Source organism: Myzus persicae, unplaced genomic scaffold, assembly GCF_001856785.1.
Source record: "Myzus persicae strain clone G006 unplaced genomic scaffold, MPER_G0061.0, whole genome shotgun sequence".
NCBI lineage: Eukaryota > Metazoa > Arthropoda > Insecta > Hemiptera > Aphididae > Myzus > Myzus persicae.
Window position 1 is genome coordinate 301,711 of NW_019102665.1, and position 23,409 is coordinate 325,119.

Genomic DNA, 23,409 nt, shown 5'->3' on the forward strand with positions numbered 1-23,409 from the left:
AATAAAAACTTAATTACAAAAACCTATTTAAGCTGGTACGACAAAACATGTTGAGTATATCTGAATGAATTTAATTATTATGTACCTACAAGTTATAATATATTTTAAAAATTAATGAAATTGATATAAAACTCAATTTATAGACTTAGGTATTCTATAGGAAAGCTTATTATTTAAAAAAAATTGTGTTTTTCTAATCTATGAATTTTATATAATTTTAAATAATAACTTCATAAGGGAGCAATCCACTCTAAAAATTATTAAATATTTTACATTTGCACACAATTACAGCATTAATTTTAAATACGTAAAATATTAGTTGTTTGTTTAATTATAATTATTTGGCGACGACAATTTGTGCACAATATTTATTGATAGTTCACATTTCTGTTTAAGCATAATGAAAAAGTTAAGTCTTCAGGTAAATATAAACTAGATTTCCCGCCTCATTTTGCCGGGGCGGTGAGCCCAAAGATTTGTATTTTAGTAAATGTATTTGCAAACAAGTGTAGTATGTACCATATTTTGTGTAATTATAAGTTATAAGTTATAACAGTTATATATTAAGTAACCTGCATAGCAACCACGTAGATAAATAAAAATGTTTTTCTTTTTTATAAGCTGAGAAAAAAATTATCTTTGAGCTACTTATAGGAATTGAAAACATAAGCCGTCAGCACCCTCCAAGTCTCAAGGAATTAATTAAAAACGGTCCAGTAGGCAGGTGCCTACCTAGTTTTTGAGTCTATTAACGGATAAAAAAATGAAAAAATAGGTAGACTGTACAGTGTACATCCACTACATCCTATATGTATAAATAGGTGCATCTTGGTTTTGGCGTACTTCAGCTGACGTGCAAAGTTGGATCTGTGCTCCTTGCTCTGTAAATAAATTCGGCCGAGATGGACAATTTGCCTGTAGTGGATGGGATATAGCATTTGGTTTAAATCGAACATGGTTTAAACCACCTATTCTCTAAACCTTTCTAATAACTCCAAGAACAATTTCAAATGTTCACAAAATCATTTAATTATTAGTGTATGAGTACCTTATAGTCCTCAAGATGACCTGCACGTATACATTCAACTCTCATATTTGTTTTAAGTTAAAATTTCTTTATTCGAAACCATCATGATCTTGACGATTTGATGCACGCGTTTACCACATAATGCTTTACGATTACATATACAATATACTATATAGTATACATGCATTAGACATTATATTTAAAATTATATATTATGGAACATTAGTTTAACATTCATCTATATGAAGATATTAGTCCCCCTTGGATTTTTTTCCCACTTTAAGCCCTGGTGGTTCCTTTTATTAAGTAAGATAAGAAAATCAATTTTTTAGCAATTTATATTTACACGCAAAGTAATGATTTATCATAAAATAATTTATTTTGTAGTTATTTAAAAAAAAATATTAATCGTAGAAATTGATTATACAATTTAAATTATAATTTATTTAATGAAATGCAATTTTCAAAATATTTAATTATCATAACAGTAATAACATTTATTGCATTCAAAAGGACTTAATACTGGCATTTGTTGTCTCCGTCTTTTAAGTGCGTAGCAGCAAAATGTACGCTCAGCAGATCATACAGGGCCGGACTGGGTCAAAAATTTCTGCTGGTAAAATGAAAAAAAATCGTGCCACTTAGGTATAACTATAAAAACAACCCTAAAGAAACAAATATGTTCTTACGAAATGATTGTATATTATTTTGAGAATTTGAACACTTAATATTATTATTAAAACATAAAAATAATAAAAAATTGGTTAGTACAAAGAAATGTTATCATTTTTATTTAAAATACATATGTTTAGACTCCAGAATACACATTTATACATATTAAGCAATTTGTTAGGGTTTGGGCTCTTTTGCGAAATTGTGTCGATTATGATTTCGGCGGCAACGGAATAGCTAGGTTGGAAGTTCGTGTGATGATAATAAATTGTCACACATTTTAAGCGTTGCAGACTTGCGGAGGATAAGGTAGGGATTACAGATTAACGAAGACAATAATATGACACAAGCATCTATTTTTGACAACGTATACATTTTTTCATATCTATTTTAAGCAGCGCCGGTGGAAGGGCAGGGCAGAAGAGGCAGCTGCCCTAGGCCCCACCATTTTAGGGCCCTCGCCTTTCATGGAATTTGATGATTTTTAAGCCTATAATTTTGTTTTTCAAATTGAAAATATAAGTTCCGTTTGCGATAGCGGCTTGTGGGTTTTTATACTTTTTAATTTAATAATTGAAATATCTATAGAAAACGAGTGAGAGTAAAAATAAATTATAGGTAATGCCGACGTACGACGGCTACGTCCAAAACAATTTTGATGTTAAGATCTTGAATTTTTGTATAAAACTTGTATTGATTGTACTTAGTGTAGGTACTAAGGTCCTAAACATTTAATTGGAACATATTTTATTTTAATATGAAATAGCAAAATACCTATGAGCAAAATAATATCTGTAGCTTAATGATTTAAGGAATAAATTAGTAAATACATATTGAAGAGTGTACGAATTCTTAAATACTTTGTTTAATTGTGTATTTGTGTATATAAAAAAAATATTTTTAGGTAAATTACGTAAAATAGAAAAAAATTCTTAGTAGTACCTAAGTAGGAAGTTTTTGCTTTATGAAAAAAATTTCTTGGGCCCATGAAAAAAATCCCACCAGCGATGATTTTAAGTAATTTCCATAATATTTTGTCACACACCTATGTCCGACAGTCACGAGCCATCACTGGACAGTTTTCTAGTACGATCGCATTAGAAAATGCGTCTACATCCGTCGACAGGATGAGCCTTAAGTCTTAACCGATAAAACCGATAAACCTGAAGAAAAAACTTCCCTAGGAATACAAGCGGCCCACCGGGAGTTTCCAGGTATCCCGCCTGCTCAGTCCAGTTCTGAGATCATGTGTAGTTCATACTTAATTTTCATCATCGTTAATTCGAAAAATAAAAGTGAATCGGCCTACTATGAAAGAACATTATCTATTTATCTGTATTTGTATTGTTGGTTTTTTACGATGGTTACATTTTTATGTACGTAATATTGCGTAAATTAAAAAATAAGTGATCATTTGTACAATAATTCAGTTTTTATGTGAAATGAGTTTTAACTTATAAGCATTTTTAATTTAAACTATATAACTGAATTAATATAAAATTAAACTTTATAAAGTATAATATTATATACACCCAAAACTTGCTAAAAAATCGAACAATTATAAGAAAACCTTATACAAACACAGATAATGTTCTTACCATCTAGTTTCATAAGAGGTCGATTCACTCTAATTTTTAAAGTAACAAAGCAACACGTGATTTGCTGAGAGTAAATTGGCAATGTTCAGCACTTGCAAGAGCCGGAGAGCTACATGTAAACTGCACTGAACGATTATAGTCGTGGTTTTTGTTTAGAAATTCTTATCACACTGACAAAGCTAAAGCGTATCTGCCAGAAGTCGCTCTGAAGGCGGAGAGCGTGGGCGGCCAATTACAAGTTTAACGCTTTGTGAATGAAAAAAATATTCAAATATAGTCGTGCAAATTGGGGCAGTCATAGATTTTAAATGTTTACATGTAGAAAAAATATTGTCTGAAGGGTAGGCGGTGGTTTAAGCTCTCTCAGAAGGAATAAACTATAGTAAACCAATAATTAAAAAATAAATCACGATGTATAGTTCTGCAATTTGGTTTACAGTCAGTGCGCGGGCCGGGCCGTATAATATATTATATATTATATATATATTTGCTTACCCGGGCACCGACTTAGTTGCCCACCGGCCACCACTAGCACCCAAGTCTTAAAAATTTGGAGGACTACGAGAGTAGGCGTGTTCACGTAAAACCGATAATAAAAAAATGGTAACACGGTTACTGGTAAAAGATGGGTTGCTGTAATACTGTATGATTTAAGATAGAATAATAATTCATATTTCATAACACGGAAAGCAATTAAAATATAAATATAAATCACAACCCTTATGGCTGGACAGGATAACTTGGTGGTATTAATGCCCTTCTGGCCCAACAGAATAAGATTAAAACGCAAAAATGCTCGGCCCTTGTGGCAAACCAGAACAAATAATAATATTTAAAAATGCTCGGCCCTTAAGAACAAACAGAATAAATTATAATATAATATAAGAATGCCCGGGCCCTTATAATGGTCGAACAGAATAAATTATATTGACGCAGCTATTAGAGCTGAGGCTCGTATAAAAATAATAAATACAAAAATAATATGCGGCCGTTCTGGCCCAACAATATAATATTAAATGTAAATGACAAAAATAATAAAAACTCACAATTTGTGGAGCGTAGTCTGACCAGCTAGCTTTCTCCTACAGTGGTAACAATATAATATAATAATAATTAATAATGCACAGGACAATGTTGTGTTGAGATAAATAGTATATATGATAATATTATAGTGGCGAATCGCGCGAACTATTTTATATATAATTTAAGTCCCTTACCTACGGCTCACACTGGTAAAATATAAGAACTTGTGGCTCACATTGTTATAACAATGTATATGCGCGAGTAGAAAAAAATACTTTTACTATTCGAGTAAAACAGAATAATATAATATTATAGTAACTATAATTTGGCACTCGCCCGCCGGTCATCACACAACAACGTACGGTAAAAGACAAAATCATGGCGGCCGCGCTATTATTTTATTCTCGCAGCCGGCGCGGAGCCATGCGATATCGCGTTGATTATCTACATATTATATAACTCACAAGACACATTCAATAATAATTATAACAAAAATAAAACAATACAAAGGTGATTATTGTGTGTGAGTGAGAGACCAGCTGTTCCTCCGTGACCGATATATTTTACATATTATTATTAGTTACCTTCGCGCTTCGACGGCAACAGTTAGTTTATAACATAAATACTATATAAACTACCTACCTATCTGTAAAGTTGCAGAAGTTAAAATCGAGGCTAAAAGCCAAAACAGAATTATATGTATCATCGTGTGGGCCAATTTTGATTTTGCTGCCACGCTGGATCTTTTTGTTCTTTCATTGTTGGAAAATGATTAAATATAGTTTTGGTATTTTATGAAGCTAATCTTTGCTTAATAACTACGTTTTAACAAAACAACAGAACTGTAATCGGAGGTTAAAATTATGCCAGAGTTATAGTACTACAAAAGTTTAAGTGCAATCGAAGGCCGAGTGTATGCAATTAATAATTGAAATTTTATATAAAACTTGTAATATTCCATATCATTTGTTTAAAGGATTAAATTACGAACAACGTTTTAACTGAAAATACAATTAAATTGTATAGATCAAGTTTTTTTGGATTTGGTAATGTTTGTTTTATTTACAATGGTTTAAAAAATGTTTTTGTAAAAAATTATAGGTATACATAATACTTCATATTTTATTGAATCACAATCTAATAATTCATTGCGATTATCTTTGTCACTGCTATTTTTTTTATTTGTATTTTTAGCTAAAAAAAAATTGATATTATTATTATAATACGAATGTATCTTAAACATGATAGTATATACAATGTTATGTTACTATATTTTATCTTCAGATTCGTCGCGATTCATTACTTCTTTGATGGATTTTAGCAATTATATTGTGGACCATCAAACCAATTGAATGAATATTATTCATTATTTTGTTTTATCCATCGACAGTTCTCAGCCTCCAAATGAGTTGAATTCTTATAGTTCTTTAATGTATAACGTTTCTTAGAGTTCCTCGTCAAAGTTTACAAAGTATAAATATATTATGTAGTTATAAATATATGTATAATAATATTATACTTATATAGACAATAGTCCTAAAGCTATGTTGGATTTCGAAATAGAGACCAAGCATCAGTTACCTTGTGACAGCGTCCACTGTTTCTTAATCTAATATTTTGTCACTTTACGAATTAATAAGTATTCAAGCCGCCAATAATTGAGGGTGTTAAAGTGTGTGCTTTCAATAATTGCAATTGCAATGACAAAGTGATATTATTTAACGATAAAAAGTTTTAAAAAAGTGTCACAACGTATTAGAAATACGCATCACTTTCGATATGAAGTACAACGACACCATTTCCCCACAACTGTGTCAAAAATCCACGGATATCATTCGATTTGCTGCAAAAACTTTTGAGCACTTCCTAGTGTACGTAATCAAAAGTTCATTGAAAACCAAACATCAACCTCATGCTCTTCTATTATTTGTTAGATCAATTATCGGTTTATTCTAAATTAATTTATTATTTTATTAATGTAATCGAATTATATATAGTCTACAAATGTAATCGTATTAATCAAAATAATACTTTAGTTGATACAATGTCAACTGACCAATCCGTAACAAAACAGACACTTATCAGAACACATTCATTTCCAGAACAGAAAGCATCTACCTCGCATGTATCTTCATATTCAAGTACAGCAGGTATAATATAGGCATAATAATATTATTGTGAAGGGTATTATTTTAATACAAGAAACGAATATGTAAATATGTATTTTATTATTGTTTGTTAGCTCAAACGTTCAATATTCATAAGATTATGTACATTAATTTGATGAACAAATTGCTGAACCGATGCAATTGTCACCGAAGTCCACTGAAGCTACTTCCTTTGCGCCATCGTCTGCAACTACAACAGGTAAATATATATATGAGCATAATTATTAATTTTTTAAATAATTTTACAATATTTATTATCACAGCATGAAAATCTTTATTACGGATATTAATTTTGTATAATACATGAATAAACATATAAGTATACTCAATGAACTCGGAACTCAGAATTTAAATTTTAAATTGGTTTCTACCTAGATATAAGACATATATTCGGTAAAAGAATTATTCAAACATCCAGAGTACACTATACTGGTAAAAGATTTTTTCATCGAAAAAAATTATTTAAAAAACACGTTAAGATCATCACTATCGACACTATCACAAAATAATCCGCACAGCCTTAGAATTTTGATCATTGAGTGTGAATTCAATACTAAATATAAATGTGTTTACTTGTAATTAAAAAATGTAGGTATTTAATGGATTAATTGTTTTCGGTTTAACATGATATTTTTCGATTTATGCAACTCCTTCCCTTCGAATTCTAGATCAAATAAAACAAGAATCTTAATATATTTATATGCATTTAAATACCGTAGTTAAAATCAAAATCAAAATATTTGTCCGCACAGTGATCCATATAATTCTGTTTTGGCTTTTAGCCTTACTTTTAACCTCTGTAACTCTACAGATATCTAGTCTATTAATGTTATAAACTAACTGTAAAAGTGTAAACCAAATTTTAGAACTATATATTGTATTATTGTGATTTATTTTTTAATTAGGTATTGGTTTAGTATACGTTTACCCCATCTAAGAGGGCACAAGCAACCACGTACCCTTCTGACAATATATATTTTTTTATATGTTTATTTAATTATTTAAAATCTAATGAATCTATAGTAGTTTCAAGCAGACTTAAAAATTTCTTAAAGGTACCTAACCCACTCCATACACCAATTCCATGTACACACCCACTGTGCTTTTAGTACAGAAAAATATATTTTCTTGTTGTTAACATATTGTGATTGATTTTACAACGCGGGTTTTTTTTGAAAAAATTGGTTTTTGGGTCTGTCATCACCATTTTGGGAGAGTAAAAATTAAAAATAGGTTCTTCGATTTTCTTCAACAGCATCTTTTCTGATAGAAAATTGAATCTTGTTGGTACGAGTACTTTGGGTGATTATTGGTTAAGAGTAAAAAATTACTCTGATACTTTTCAAAAGCTTCATAAAAAACAAAAAAAAAAATTAAAGATAAACTGACATTTTTACGCAAAACCAATTTTTGGAAACTCTATAAAATTACTGTAGATATATACAATTTTCATTGAATGTTTATATTGGCAATTTATCAACACCATCAAATATTTCGACTCTTTTTGAGCAATTTATAGGCATAAGAAACGTACAAGTGTCGAGTTGTATTAGCTTTTTGAACTACTTATTGTCGATAAAAAATTTTTCACTCCGTCAAAACAACTGAAAATTGTATACAACAATGTTCATAAGTTTTTATGAAGACTTAACAAAATTCATCAAAATCACAAAAATTGGAAAATTATTTTGAGTTAGAAATTCATAAAAAATTTTTAATGTAAAAAATCATGCCTTGTTAAAGGCAGAAAAAGTAAATGAGGAATCTTGTATTTCATTTTTGAATCTTCAATATAAAAAGACTTATTTTATGAATTTCTTACTTACAATATTAAGTGGATTTTCGTAACTTTTATGAATTTCGTATTCAATTTTCCAATTTTTCTACCAAGTGAAATTATCGATATAATATAAAGTTGAAAAGTATATGTAGGTACCAGGGCTCGAAAGTTCATGCACTAAAAAAAGCACAAACAAGCATGCATTCATGCACTAAAAATTGGCAAAACATGCATTAAAATATGCACTAAAAAGTTCGAAAATATGCATTTAAATGCCCTTACATTTTTAAATTATGCACTCAAAATATGAATTATGTAAAATATTTATGAGCAAATTTTAAAATAATAAGAATATACCTATCCATTAATTTTAAAAGTATTTTATTCCTTTTAATTTGTATATATTTAACAATCAAAATTAATAAATTGAATACTTGTGAAGTTCATATAAATATATAATCACATGGATTTGTTATCTTTATTAATTTTAATTAGGTAGTCATTTTTTGTCCAATTTTTGTACACCATTATCCTGCACCTACAATGAAAATATTTGGAATGAAATATTAGTTATTTGAAATTTTAACGACTCGTACAGTTAAACAACTCATCGGAGACTGGCGTGTGCAAGAAAACTATACTGTACCAGTGTACAAAATTATAGATGCGAATTGGTAAGAAACATTGTACAGGTATCGTTTCGACGAGGGACTATACACGGCGGAGGATGGTAGTGGTAGCTATAAAATTGTTTCCGCGGTACTAAGTAAAACGCATAAAATCTAAATAGGGAAATCTAGAAAAGTAATTAGTCAGTAGTCACACGAAAATAAAAATAAATCAAAACACTTTCATTCAGTAAACGGGAAAGTAAATAAGAAACAAGAAACATTTCAAATATTTTTCTAAACAATTTTTTTAATGAAATAATATGCGCTATAAAACTCTAAAAAAACGATTATATGCCAAATATGCCTTTACACCCAAAACATACAAAAACATGCACTATTAAACTTCATATTATTATTACTATTGTTATGAAACGGATTTGTATCTCACTATCTCAGTTAGCATATTTTTCTGTGTAGCAAAAAAAAATATGCAAATGCATGAACTTACGAGCCCTGGTAGGTACATACAATTGAAAATATCATACTCATAATATTACTGAAATAGCTTTTCGAATCTACACCAAAAACAAAAAAACACTATCGTTTTTGTCTAAACTGGTAGGTACTAAAAATTGTAAAAATGTCCGTTTTTCCTTAATTGATTTTTTCTTTTCCCAATCATCACTAAGAAAAGTACTGATAATTATTAATTACAAATGTGATAACATTAGTACCTCTAATAGGACGTATTGTCATTCACCACGTCAAGTACATTATGGTAAGCACGTTCACCCACAGATTTCTATACGAATCAGTTTACTGATTAGTATAGAAGTCTGTGCATTTATGATTTATCTGAAGTAGACAACAATAATTCTGGGGGGGGGAGGGGGGAGAGAGGTCTAAGCCCATCTAGATACACCTATGTTCACGGGCGTATGAAAATTAATAGTTACGACTTTCAAGAGTGGGTCTAACCACTCGCCAAGAAGTTGTCGTATACGACGTTGTAAATTTATTGCATTTTTTAATATTGTGGTCACTGTTTTTTCGTTATCATACCTAATTATTAAAACTTTACTTTATTTGAATTTAATTATTCGTTTTCTATTTCTATTTTAATTACGTATTCCACATTGTTAACTATGGTGAATGTTGACGAACTAGATTGTTTATTCGCAATTAAAAATCAGCAAAATCAAATTAATTTCCAACCTAACCCAAGAACTGTGAATAATAACATCATAAAATCGTTTGAACTTTCAAATTTGGCATTTATTAAAAACTATTGACAAATACATTAATTCAAGAACTTAGTACTTTTCTTAAGCCTCAGAGTCCAGAGAACATCTTCAGATTTAGATGTAGCAATAAAGGCAAGTTCAAGTTATTAACAATTAAGGAACAGTCGTAGTTTAGTGAATTATTAGATTAAATAGATAACTTATTATGCATATAATTAAATAAAATCACTTATTGACAACACACTATTTCCAATTTAACCCATTTTCAACAAAAAAATGGTTCAATTCTTTTAATACTCGTATTTCATCAGTAGTGGTTTGTGTCAATAGTGTTTCACAAAATAAAAAATCCTCTTTAAATGTAGTTTGAAATACATAGTGTACACAAATCTCAGGATGAGCATAGATTAATTTGTTGTTTATATTTTTACCAAGTAGTATGGAACAAAAACCATTTTTTTTCATTTAAGCAATTGACTTTTCTTTAACGCTCAATGCCATACTTTTGCACCATGCAGCCTTTGGCGCGTACTTCTTTGTAGTTTTCCTAGTACCACACTTTGAGTACTACTATTTTAGAGTATATTATTATATTTTATACTCACAATGACATTTCCAAACCGATTTTTTTTTCAAAAATGAATTTATCTTACTATAGTACTAATACCTATTAGTAAAATAAATTACTTTAATCACAATAATATCATCAACTATAATTAGTATTTAGTAATATTATAGGCTGATGGGCTATCTCCTCCAAGAATTGTTTTTCATATACAATGATTTTATCTTATTGAATTCAAATTCAACACATTCACTACAGCAGAGCTTTACCCCCTTACCAGCATTTTTTTATATAATATGTTCTTATGATTGATTACTCGAATTGCTTTCTGTGACTTGAAAACTATTAAAACTACACACTTAACAACACTTAAATAGTTAAATACTTTATGAAAAATGCAGATGAATTTGCTTGAAAAGTCATGAGTTACCAATGAAAAAAAATGTTGTTAAATTAATTAATAAAATAAAATGCAAGGAAAACAACCAAAATTAAACATGAATTTAGGTTTTATTGTTATAAAACACATATTTACAATATTAATCAGTATAATATAAATTCAATAATTCATCCAAAGTTGAATTAAGTAAAGTACAAATAAACATAAAACATTCTGAATTTGAAAGCAATAAAATAATAAAACTACTAAGTATCTGATAAGTAATTTGATATAATATAAAATAACAGACATACAATAAGGAACATTTGTTACATATTTGGTAATTTTACTTTTACAACCTACAATATAATATATACGATTACATACTAATTGACTATCATCATACATCAGAAAACTTAAAAATGTATTTAACAATCAAAATAAAAGTTTAATTAGATAATTGTAATTTAATAAGGAACATTTGATTCAGTCATTGTATTTTAAAAATCTACAAATTTGCAATATCGACGGTATTTGGTTAAAAGAAGTAAACCAAATTTTAGTATAAAATAAAATTTATTAAATACTCAATTTTTAGGATAGAATATGGTAATATACAACAACTAAATTCATAATTATTGTTACAAACTGTGTAGGTTGTAGACAATTAACATACATTAGATGTGGTATAAGCGCTTTCAACAGTTCTGTGTAGATTATTTTAATTTTTAAAAGGGCGTTTAGATATATTGTTCTCGGTATTGTTATCTTATTTTTTTCGTAGATGTACACACCGTTTTATCAGATTATTTTTGTGATTTTTCTGAAAATGTTGATACCAAAAACGTATTTTTCGATTTTTGGTGGTAAAAACGCCCCTACAGAATAACAAAATACCGTCGATTTATAATATTATAATGCATGTTTAATATATTAAAGAACTATTTGTTGTTTTTCAATGGTCTCTATAATTGTGTTTTGATCTTTTACTCTCTAGGCTATCAAAACTTCCAATTTGTCTGTTTTGGATCGTCCGCGTTTTCCGGCATATGAACATGCCTGGAACTTGGGAGATTCTTTGTCACCAAACTCATTAACCCTGACGTCTATGACAGCCTTGGTAGAACAATCTGCTTCTTTACTTTGCTGGATACTTAAATTGGGTGAAAAGCTGGAAAAAATTAATTGTAATCTAGTCATTAATCTAGTTATTTCTATTTTATATTAAATTAATAGAAAAATTTATTTTTATTATTTTTTAAGTAAAATAGATTTATTTGACTTTCAAAAATGCTTGTATATACTCGCTACTGGTGTGATTAGTTAACTAACTCATTCATGACAAGTTTGTTTACCTTTATCAAAGAAAAAAATTCTACCAGAAAATCAAATTACATTTTTGTGAACGTTTGAAGTTGACATTTTTACAACATTATTCACTCCATTTCTTGTATTGCGATTGTCTTATTTTGTTGTAATTCAAAAACGAATAAAGGCAGATACTTGAAATTTACATATTAAATAACTAAGAATAATGATTTATGTTATTTTGTTGTAAATAAACTAACCCACTTTTTTTTGGTTGATTAAGGTAGAAAAACTTATGAGAATCTTGTTTTACATTTTCAAATCTTGGGTATAAAATGAAAAAATTGTACGAATTACTAACTCAAATATTATTTCAATAACAAATTTTCTTGATTTTCACAAAAATTGCCAAAATCAAACTTCAAGACACTCATAAAATAATTTTGTGGATTAACGTTCAATTTTTTTTAATTTCTTATAATAATTCTTAATAACTAATAATAATAATCGAAAATTTCATATGCCTATAAATAGTTCAATATGAGTCAAAATATTTAAAAAATGTTTAAGTGTGTTTTGATTTTAACCTATTTGGATACTCCAGTATATATATACTCGCCAGTGGCTGTGGCAAAACACTGCTCTTGTTGCAGTACGGTCTCCGCGGCGCATGCTAAGTCGCGCCTTGGAAACCGTACTAAACAACAAAACATTTATTAAACTACTGCATTTGAATTAATTATATTAAACATTTACCGGTCTGTGGGACTTGAGAGATTTACAGTGGGAATACTATTTTTTTTCAGCCTTTTTGATCCTGTACTATAATCACTAGAAGTAAAATGGTTGGAACAAATTCGTTTGGTATAATAAATAGTTTCTGGATCCAACCCATAGAAAAATTCTAGCCCAATGGCTTTGATCCACTCTTTCATAATATCCACGTATATTTTGGGGTTTGGAAATCTATGAGATACACCATCTATAGTAATAATTTATAAATTAAAACACATAAATAACAATTGACTAGTTAATATAATATAATATAGTCCAATGGTCGGCAGAAAAATGTGGATATTATTGGAATATTTAGGAACCCTTTGTTAATTGTTATTATATTAATTTATAGTTTTATGAATGCAAATTTAGATGTTTAAGCACTTTCCATAAGGTGATATTTGTCACCATCAAATAAACTCAGTATATAAGAATTAGTTATAAAATATTCTTATACTCGAATAGAGTTCAATTAATTTTTAACTAGATTTTTAATAAAAGTGTTGTATAATGGAGTTTGATTTATAGATAAATAAATAAGGTAAAGTTTTGTGGAGCACCTTATTAGAGAGCAATTCAATTTCAACTGTCTTTAGAGGGGGAAAAAAGCATTTAAATTGTATTAACCTTTAGGGCGGAATTTGTTGTACAACACTGTGTACAAAAATTATTCTGTCAACTAACATTTAAAATTTTTTTTCAAACGTTTTTAAACATTAATATATATGTATAGTTCATAGTGCATTTGTAATACACAGAATTCAAAATTGTGAACTTAGTACCTAGTCCGTTAGTTCCGAAAGGTTGACACGGCCGTCAGACAGCTGTACTATATTTTACTATGAATCGATGTGCGAAATAAATAAAAACCTTACCTTTAAATGAACAGTTCTGCACACAGCATTTATATGCTGCTCGACCCATTTCGAAGTACAAAAATGACGACGTTTGAACAAAATATTACTTTGAAAATATGTAAATAAAAACGCAATTAGCAAAAATTCGGTCACATTGACATACGGTCGAGCGGACAGAAGTGTTTAGAAGTAATTGTTTAATGTATAACAGTGGTGAAAAAGGTTAAGGCGACACTAGGGCTTCCTGAGATTTGACGTATTTAACAACTAATAACAGTTTAGTTTGAAAATATTTTCAAACACCATCGATATTTTCAACCGTATACCTGTAGATACGCAACCGTGTTGTAAACCGCCCGGCGATTCGGCGATCGGCGCGCGGTGGTCGAACGGTTCGAGAGATAATGCTTTCTTATCATTTTAAATCCTGACGGGTCGGAAACGGAACGAACCGCAGCGTTCGTAACTTCATGTCGGACGCTTATATTTGTGATTTTGTGTTTACTGATAGCAGTGGTGTGATAAGACGCACGTGATTCCGATCGGTGTTATTCGGCAAGCAGCGGCTCGTAGCGTTGTTGGTTAATAAATCAATTTTCGTTTACGTTACGAACTTACTACTGCCTACGATTTACATCAAAACCTTTCAATTCGTCTTGTCATTGATGCTATGATTCTCACTCTTTCGCTGCCCATCACTTCAGGTAAATAAATCGTAGTTTTACGACTCGATGAGTGACGATTAATGTCCGCTATCTACGAGGGCCGTCGTTCGTAGTTGCCAGTCAAAACAGACGTAGGTAGAAGTCTCTTTCGTTTCAGTCTGTGAAAGTTAGGCAGTGGCAGAAGTCACGAATCGGCGACGAGTCCGTCGTCGTGTAAATTTACCGTGTAGGAAATATGTTGTTATTGATATTATTATTTTTTGTTTAGTTTAAAATCATTTAAAATGGGTATAACCAAGCAATACTTGCGTTACGTTCCGTGGAAAAATTTCAACATCGTTTGCCATCCTGACTGTAATGTAGTCTTTGTCACGCTAAACGGTATTTCTGGCAGATATGTTGCTGTCGGCGCTTGCGAAAATGTTATCATTTGGGACTTGCGCTTGGAAAAATTGGTAAACATGACGTTTTATAGTTAGCTAAGTCATTTTGTTAGTGCCATTACTTGTATATATATACATATTCATTGTCAATCAGGTTATGACAATCGAAGATGAAGACATGAAAAATAATACATCGAAAAAGATTTCTGTCGTTAAGTTGGCCACTACCTCGGAGGGTAAACATATTGCTGTAGGTTATTCTGATGGTTTAGTGAATACGTTTAATTTGGCTACTGGTGAACTTATTGGAACATTCCAAGGTCATCGTTCTGCCATAACTGCACTAACTTATGACACTCATGGTCACATGCTCGCTTCAGGTTCCAAGGTATGTTATTTTTGTCCATGGTTATAAACTTAATAATTATATAATATGATTTATCATTTTTCAGGATACCGAAGCAGTCATTTGGGATGTCATAGCTGAAAAGGGATTACATAGGTTGTCTGGACATAAGGGTGTAGTGACAGGAGTACAATTTATAAACAAGCACAACGTTGTGGTGACATCTTCAAAGGACACTTATATCAAGTTTTGGGATTTAACAACTGGGCACTGTTTCAAAACACTGGCTGGTCACATAACTGAAGTAAGATTTAATTATGAAAAGAGCTCAACATTAAACTCAAAAAAACAAATTTAGAAATCCTACTCGGTGACGCTGTTAAATTCCTGGTTTCTAAACGTATTTTAAAAAGAATTGGGTAACCTTAGTATTTTTTATAGCTAAGAATCTATATTAAATAATAATAATAATAATATTTTTATTATTTATCGTAGTTACATAACCTAATAACCCATAAGATTGCATTGTAATTACATATATTTTAAATTATAGTTAATAATAATTAATTTGATATCAAAAATAGTAATAACAATACATTAAGGAATTAAAATACTATTTTTTTGTAAACATATATATGTAAATTATTCTGTTTTTGATTCTCTTTTTAAAAAACTAAGCTTGTGCTATAGAGCGAGAGTTAAAAAAAAATATTGATAAAAAGATGGTGTCAATGAAAGTTTCTATAGAAATTACAGTAGAACCTCATTAATCCGGACTAATTGGGGTTCTAGGTTGTCCTAATTAATAAAAGTCCGTATTAAACAAAATAACCAAGAATCGTAAATTATAAATTAAAAAAATTTTATTGGATATTTTACTATACTTACAATACTTAAGTCTATCTAATACATATATCGTAACAATATTAAACCTAAAAAATAGTATATAGTGTTGTATAATTGAACTCGTTTTCATGTTTATTTTAATCTACATCATGAACTAGTGTGATAAACGGCTGTCCAGATTAAGCGAAGTTCGGACTAATGAAGTCCAGACATTAATGAGGTTTTAGTGTAATATAATTTATAAAAAAGCAACGAAAGACCAAAAAATGGGGGGAAAATAAAACAAAATTATGTCTTATAAATACATAAATATATTAATTATAATATTATAATTAGAAGAAATATGGCCTACACATTTTTTTTAAAGAATCTTTGGCACCTCTAGAATGTCTAGCAGAACACCTAGTATTTTAATACCTGGTAACTAACGGACAGGCACAAATGGTGTATAAAGTATTCTAAATTTATGGAAACCTATTTAACCTTTATTTAGTTATTAATATCTAAAAATTGCTTTTTCATACCTATTGTCTATCGAAAAAGTTTAGACAGTCAACAATATATAGCATAAGGTTGGGAGTTATATTTACGATTAGACGATGATTGAAAAATACTTCCCGCAATAACTTTAAATTAAATATGCAACTTTTGTGACACCATCCAAAAAAAATGCAAAAAGTATTATTAATTTTCACTCAGATATGCAAAAATATCATCTTTGTTTTCTAATCAGAATAATTATTCTCGGTGAAATACATAAAATTATACATATGCATAATTTAAGTCTGTGCCTTATTTATGAGCATGAAAACAACTATATTTTTATTTTATTTATTCTATTTTGCTCTTAAATACATATTTTTATAAGAATGATTTTGAAAAGTTTGTCTTATTAGACTAAACTAATTTTTGTTTCCAATATTTTAATTAGGTATGGACTTTGTCTATTTTACGTGATGATGATTTTGTTGTTGCTGGAAGCAATGATGCAGAACTACGTACATGGAAGATATCAAAAATGAGTGATGAAGAATCAGATATTAAAATGTCTGAGCTTTTGACTTCAGATAACTTACTGGATTTTGCTGTTAGTGTTTATTTCACTAGTTTATAATTATTATGATTGTACACAAAAATGAAAAATAATGATATATATTATTTTTAGTCTTCAATAAAATGTGAAAAAAGTGGATCATTAATGAGAGAAGGTCCCGGTCGTGTTGTATCTTCAGCTACAGATAATTCTAACCATGTCCTTTGTGTTCATGGCCATGGAAAATTGCTGGAGTTGTTTATTTTTAGTGGAGATGGTGAAGCGTTAGAACGTTTACGTAATCGTCAACGGAAATTCAGGAAGAAGGCTTCTAAGTAAGTTAAATTAATAATAATAATACATTGGTTTCTGGATAATATGCTAATATGATACACCAGCATAACACACGTCCAATACTAAGACCACTTTTATTTATGAAATAGCTCTATAAAGCCTATAAACTCAAATTGTTTCCCATTGTTTTTGTTGATTTGGTAAGTCTCTGTTGAGGGATATATATCTGCTAGATTACTGAGAGACCACTGTATTTATATTATGTTATTGAAATATATAAATCATTTTGAGACAATCAATGTTAAAATATGTACATTGAAATTTAGGTTAGCAGAATGAGAATTCTGCTTTTAATTAATAGAATAAACAAGCATGAACAGTTTTTGTGGGAGTGATTGTTTTCTAAAATTAAGTTTTCATTGGTTTTACGTCTTTATTAATTGTTAATTGATTATGTTTAATAGGCGGGATGAAAATATTGAAGATACAGCATTTTTAAATGAAAAAAATCCAGCTCTACAAGATGTGGTTCGACGATTACCTCCTATTTTGACAGACCACAAAATAAGGTCTGCCGATTTGGTTGTAAATCAGACTCACGTTAAAGTAATGTCAAATCAATTAAAGTTTTAAATATCATGGTCAAATATTTAATATCTATTCTATAATTTCAACAGGTTGTTGTAAGTATGGCAGATAACACTTTAGCGTTTTATTCTTTGTCATTAGCAGTTGGCAAAGAAGTAAAACTAATTCGCAAGATTTCATTACACGGCCATAGATCAAATGTTCGAGTCTTATCATTTAGTTCAGATAGTTTAGCTATGTTCACTGGAGGTTCAGAGTCTATAAAAATGTGGAGTAGGAAAACTCTTAATTGTATTCGAACTGTTGAGACGTCTAGTGCTGTTCAGTGTTTATGTGTGCTCCCTGGAGACCGACACATTTTAGCTGGACTTGAAGATGGTAAATTGTTGGTAATTGACATAGCCGCGGGAGATATAATTGAAAGCATTTCTGCTCATCAAAAAGATTTGAAGTCAATTTATATGTTACCAGATGAGGTAAAAAATAATATTTATTTTTGTTTTTAACATTCTAATACAATTTGTTTTTTAAACAAACAACAGTTGGGTTGTGTAACAGGTGGTGGCGATAGCACAGTTAAACTATGGCAATTAGAACTAGTAACATTGCCGAGTTCTGATAGAAAAGTGTTATCATTGTTACACTTGAAGACATTAGAGTTAGATGAAAATGTACAGTGCGCAAGAGTAAGCCCAGATAGCAAATTGCTAGCAGTTGCTCTTTTAGATAACACAGTCAAAATATTTTTTATGGACACGTTTAAGGTGAGTGTTATTATTGTACTCTGAATATATAAACGAAAAACTTTTTATGACCGTTGAACAATGAAAATTATATATTTTTTTTAGCACTTCATTGACCTTTATGGACACACATTACCAGTAAATGATATGGACATAAGTTATGATTCAACAATCATTATTACTGCAAGTGCTGATAAGACAATCAGAATTTGGGGCTTAGATTACGGAGATTGTCATAGGCGCTTAACAACAGAGTCTGCATTGACCAGTATTAAATTTATTCCTATGACCCATCAATTTTTCACTACCGACAAGAATGGAAACATTAAACATTGGGACGCTGATGTTTTTGAGAGAGTTTTAACACTTCAAGTAATTAATTAAGTAATTAATTATTATTATTATTGAGTATTACTATATGTTATGTATTTAATTTGGCTTAGGGTCACAGAGGTGAATGCCGTAATATGTCTGTGAGCGGAAATGGTTATTATGTTGTGAGTTGTGGCCAAGACAATGTTATACGTTTATATGAAAAAACAGAAGAGCCCCTTGTATTAGAAGATGAGCGGGAAGAAGAAAGGGCACAAGAAGATGATAAAGAACTAGCCACTGGCGAAGAAACCAATGTATATGGAGGGCCATCTGTTCTCGCATTGCCGACAAAAAAGACCATTTCATCAGAGAAAGCTGTAATACAAATTCAATTCATTAATATTGTTTTTAAAGGTCTTTAAAGGTTTTTAATTTTATTATTTTTAGGCTGAATTATTGTTGGAATGTTTAAATGTGATCAAAGAATACAAAGATAACCTATTAGAATGTGAAAATAAAGGTGGTGACAAACCAACATTACCAATAATTATGACTGCTTTTAATGTTAAAACCACTGACGATTATTTATTGGAAATAATTAAAAGGATACGCTCTAGGCAAGTTGAATTTACTAGAACAATCTCATTTCATAATTCTTATTATTTGTATACTGAGTTATTAAAAATTAAACTAATATAATTTTCTTAATTTTTAGTGAGTTGGAAGAGGTTTTATTACTTATGCCTTTTTCAAGCGTATGTTATTTTATGGAAGCGTTAATACCATTGTTAAATCATATGCACCATGGAATTGAGCCAGTTGTCCGGTCACTCGTATTCTTAGTACAAACATTGCACAAACCAATATCATCCGTCAGTGATATGACACCTATCCTAAGGCAATTAAATGTACTTGCTACTAAGAAAACAAATGAATTTAGGGTATGTAACAAATTTACTATATTAAAATGAGTGAACAATATTTATTAATTAATTTATGTATTAAATAGGATTTGGTAGGAGAAAATTTTCACTCTTTGATGTTCATAAATAATAGCCAAGAAGAGGAAGAATTGGTATTCAACATAACACAAAATGTTCAAAAGAAAAGAAAACGCCAAAAGCATAAACTGTTAAAGAGTGTGATTGTTAATATCTAATAAAATATTTTCATGTTAATTATACAATCTGATTTGTATTCAATATTTAAATGAATATAAATTGTTTTTAAAAAAATGCATCGTCAATTAATTATACATTTTTGTTGTACCATAAGTGCTGTTGTATACAATACTAACGTTTCATTCAATTTGAGAAAGTATTTTATAGTTTATGGTAATTTTCCCCTTTAATATTATAAGAAAAACATAGAAAATGTGTGTACATAATATGTTTGTTGTTGCACTGGTTAAGATTGGTTTTCTATAAACAAATCATCAATTATAGTGCTTCTCGAGAGTAAGAATGATATTGTTCTGAAGATAAATAAAAACGTATTGCAACTTACCTAGAATTTATAAACTATAACTTTTTTTATACTAATAATGTACACATTTACAGTTTATTTTATCTTTAGAAGCTTAAGTTTAAATCATTAGCCTAGAGTTAAATATCCTAATGTGTGGCTGCTTGATCACAGCTTACATAGCTGTTGTGTTCTACTGTTTTCATATAAACTTATTGTGCTAAATTGTATATACTGTATATTATGTCTAATAATAAAAAAATAGAAGCTAAAGTAAAGTGGTCAACGTCAACTATAGTCGGCAGCATGAAAAATGAGCACTCCCCCTCATTGTTACTGTAGTTAACCATTGATTTTGGTAATTTTACTCTAACACTGTTATCATGTTAATAATATTTATATCATCATAAAAATAAAGACAACCTTAATATAAAAAATTATTATTAATTATTTTTTTTCATTTTCGATGCATGATACAATTTTATAATATTTTGACTCTTTTTGAGTTATTTATAAGTATTTAAAGTTAAAATTTTTAAGAAATTCATCATAATTTAAATAATTTGCAAATAATTTTAATTAAGAAATTCATAAAAATTTCATTTTATATCTAAGATTTGAAAATGTAATAAAAGATTCCTTATAAATTTGCCTACTTTAATAAAAAAAATTTCAAATTAAATTTATATGAGCGTTTGAAGTTTAAATTTTTACGCATTATTCATATTATTCATGAAATTCACTTAATTTCTCATGGCTCGAATTTTTTTATATAGTTGTAATTCAAAAACAAATAACCGTGGATACTAGGAGTTTGCACTTTATGTTTATTTCATCATTTTCTATACTTTATTAAATGTACAAAAATGTTTAATTGTATTAAGCTGTAAACAGGCATTTTAAATTTTAAGTTTTTTTAGTTTTTTAAATTTAAATATCAATAAAATTTTATTTGTTGGTCGCACAACCTTGAAAAATTAATACAAGGCTCATCACACATTGTTACAATATCAGTTGAAAAATATTTAAAATACATAGGTAGGATTTTTTTTATAAGAATTCAAAGTTCAGATTTTGACAAAATGTCTCTAATTGAAATTGAACTAATTATTTTGTAGTTAAAAATTTTTAAAATGTACAATTTTTATCGCTAAGGATTAAAAATTGAAAACAAGGTCCCACATAAGCAGTACATTCTGTAACCAATAAATCTGAAAAATATATATACACAGTTTTATTTTATAGTTATTTTTTAAGTTCCCAATTTGGACGAAACTATATATTAAAACCAAGGATAACAATTCCAGATTTTTTGTTATAATTTAAAAATATTGTTTGTGGGTACTTGAAACTTTTAGAATCTATTATTATATTTTACACACAATGGCATTTTCTCGGCTCTAATGAATTTAACTTACTGTAATACTTACTAATGGCTAATAGTAAAATAATTTACTTTAATCACAATATCATAAAATATACCATCCTACATATTAATATTATAGATCGTATTCGCTAACTTGGTAAGTTACTTTTTAAGTATCTTTCTAACTTAACTTTGACTTTCTAACTAGTTAGTGCCCAGCTTTGTTTATTTTGTACCATAATAATATGATACTGCTTGTGGATCAAATTTTTAAATATTACAATTGCATAGCTTATGAATATTAAAATATCATAAAATAGCTAGATCTGCCACAATTTAATGCACAACAATAATTCAGCGAACAATAATACAATTTTTAAGTTCAAGGCAAGTCAGCATGCATCATGATTATTAAAATATACTAAATTAATTAAATATTGAATGTCATTAAAATTTACCCCCATAATAAAATATGCACCAGATTAAAATTGTGATAAAAATATTATTATTGATAAATACCCTTATACCATACCTAGGTAATTAAAATTATATTATAATATATATTTAAATTTAAATAACTTATTAAAAGCAAATGTTGGTTCTTGGTAAATATTCATTCAAACGTCAGTTCCCGAAATCTTTGCATAATGTAACAATTTTTTTACACCTAGTTAGATTTTTTTGGTTGTAAATTTTCAGTAATAAGCTGTACAAAATCCATCTTATTAAAAGATACATAAAAGACCATCAAAGTATTTTGTCATCTTTTTTATTGGAACAAATTCAATACATGCTAATTTTCTCAACTCCAGAGCAATTAATATAGAATCTCTATAATATTAAGTTAATAATCCATATTCTTGAATACGCCTCCATACTGCTTGACTTACCTAAGTGGAAAAAATAAGCTTGAATGTTACTTTTAGGAAATTTGCTTTTAATATAATTCATTACTGCTTTTTCAAAGTCAATCAAAAATTAAGTCAGATTTAAATTTGGTTTTATTAATTTTAACATAAACATTATAGTATAACTGCTTAAAATGTTTAGTTAAGCATGATATTGTATCTAAGTAAAATATTGTATATTTTATTCTATACTTAATTATACACACTAGTGATTCTATACTTGACTATTATATAGTCTATTATATAGTACAGGGGTGGACACTTACTTTAATTTTGGAAGTCACAAATTTATAAAACTAATTCGAGGCGAGCCCTATGTAAAGCAAAATTTATAAAATGAAGACACATTTTTCATTTTAAGTCAAATGAAGGAACATTTATTTTTTACACTTCACAAAACGTATTAAGAATTATCAAACATTATTATAATACTATTGTTGTTTTACTTA

General features: G+C 28.9%; 2 protein-coding genes across 5 annotated transcripts; one reads left to right on the forward strand and one right to left on the reverse strand.

Annotated features, from left to right (window-relative positions):
• The first annotated feature begins 9,835 nt into the window (after nucleotides 1-9,835).
• On the forward strand, nucleotides 9,836-20,542 carry LOC111032895 (WD repeat-containing protein 3-like). 3 transcript variants are annotated; one of them, XM_022313371.1, is made up of 14 exons: nucleotides 9,836-10,255; nucleotides 14,943-15,129; nucleotides 15,212-15,445; nucleotides 15,510-15,707; nucleotides 17,181-17,336; nucleotides 17,415-17,617; nucleotides 18,041-18,182; nucleotides 18,254-18,640; nucleotides 18,707-18,928; nucleotides 19,013-19,279; nucleotides 19,351-19,599; nucleotides 19,670-19,839; nucleotides 19,938-20,163; nucleotides 20,232-20,381. In XM_022313371.1, the coding sequence occupies exons 2-14, from the start codon at nucleotides 14,959-14,961 to the stop codon at nucleotides 20,379-20,381; spliced, it is 2,775 nt and encodes a 924-aa protein (XP_022169063.1). In that variant the 5' UTR covers nucleotides 9,836-10,255; nucleotides 14,943-14,958. The 3 variants fall into 3 exon arrangements, with proteins under 3 accessions (XP_022169063.1, XP_022169062.1, XP_022169064.1); XM_022313370.1 differs by lacking the exon at nucleotides 9,836-10,255 and adding an exon at nucleotides 14,578-14,713; XM_022313372.1 differs by lacking the exon at nucleotides 9,836-10,255 and having other exon boundaries at nucleotides 14,959-15,129; nucleotides 20,232-20,542.
• Nucleotides 11,733-14,420, reverse strand: LOC111032896. 2 transcript variants are annotated; one of them, XM_022313373.1, is made up of 3 exons: nucleotides 14,028-14,420; nucleotides 13,132-13,357; nucleotides 11,733-12,238 (listed from the first exon to the last, which is right to left on the reverse strand). In XM_022313373.1, the coding sequence occupies exons 1-3, from the start codon at nucleotides 14,074-14,076 to the stop codon at nucleotides 12,061-12,063; spliced, it is 453 nt and encodes a 150-aa protein (XP_022169065.1). In that variant the 5' UTR covers nucleotides 14,077-14,420; the 3' UTR covers nucleotides 11,733-12,060. The 2 variants fall into 2 exon arrangements, 1 of the variants encoding a protein (XP_022169065.1); XR_002604349.1 differs by lacking the exon at nucleotides 13,132-13,357 and having other exon boundaries at nucleotides 12,127-12,238.
• Nucleotides 20,543-23,409: the final 2,867 nt, after the last annotated feature.

What these genes read in the sequence shown, in the direction of transcription:
- LOC111032896 (XM_022313373.1), bottom strand. Translation starts at nt 14,076, where the DNA reads ATGGGTCGAGCAGCATATAAATGCTGTGTGCAGAACTGTTCATTTAAA. An exon ending in GCAGAACTGTTCATTTAAAG is followed by an intron (nt 13,358 to 14,027) that starts GTAAGGTTTTTA and finishes TTATTACTATAG; the next exon opens with ATGGTGTATCTCATAGATTT. An exon ending in CTCTCAAGTCCCACAGACCG is followed by an intron (nt 12,239 to 13,131) that starts GTAAATGTTTAA and finishes AATTTTTTCCAG; the next exon opens with CTTTTCACCCAATTTAAGTA.
- LOC111032895 (XM_022313371.1), top strand. Translation starts at nt 14,959, where the DNA reads ATGGGTATAACCAAGCAATACTTGCGTTACGTTCCGTGGAAAAATTTC. An exon ending in TTCAGGAAGAAGGCTTCTAA is followed by an intron (nt 17,618 to 18,040) that starts GTAAGTTAAATT and finishes TATGTTTAATAG; the next exon opens with GCGGGATGAAAATATTGAAG. An exon ending in TAAATCAGACTCACGTTAAA is followed by an intron (nt 18,183 to 18,253) that starts GTAATGTCAAAT and finishes TAATTTCAACAG; the next exon opens with GTTGTTGTAAGTATGGCAGA.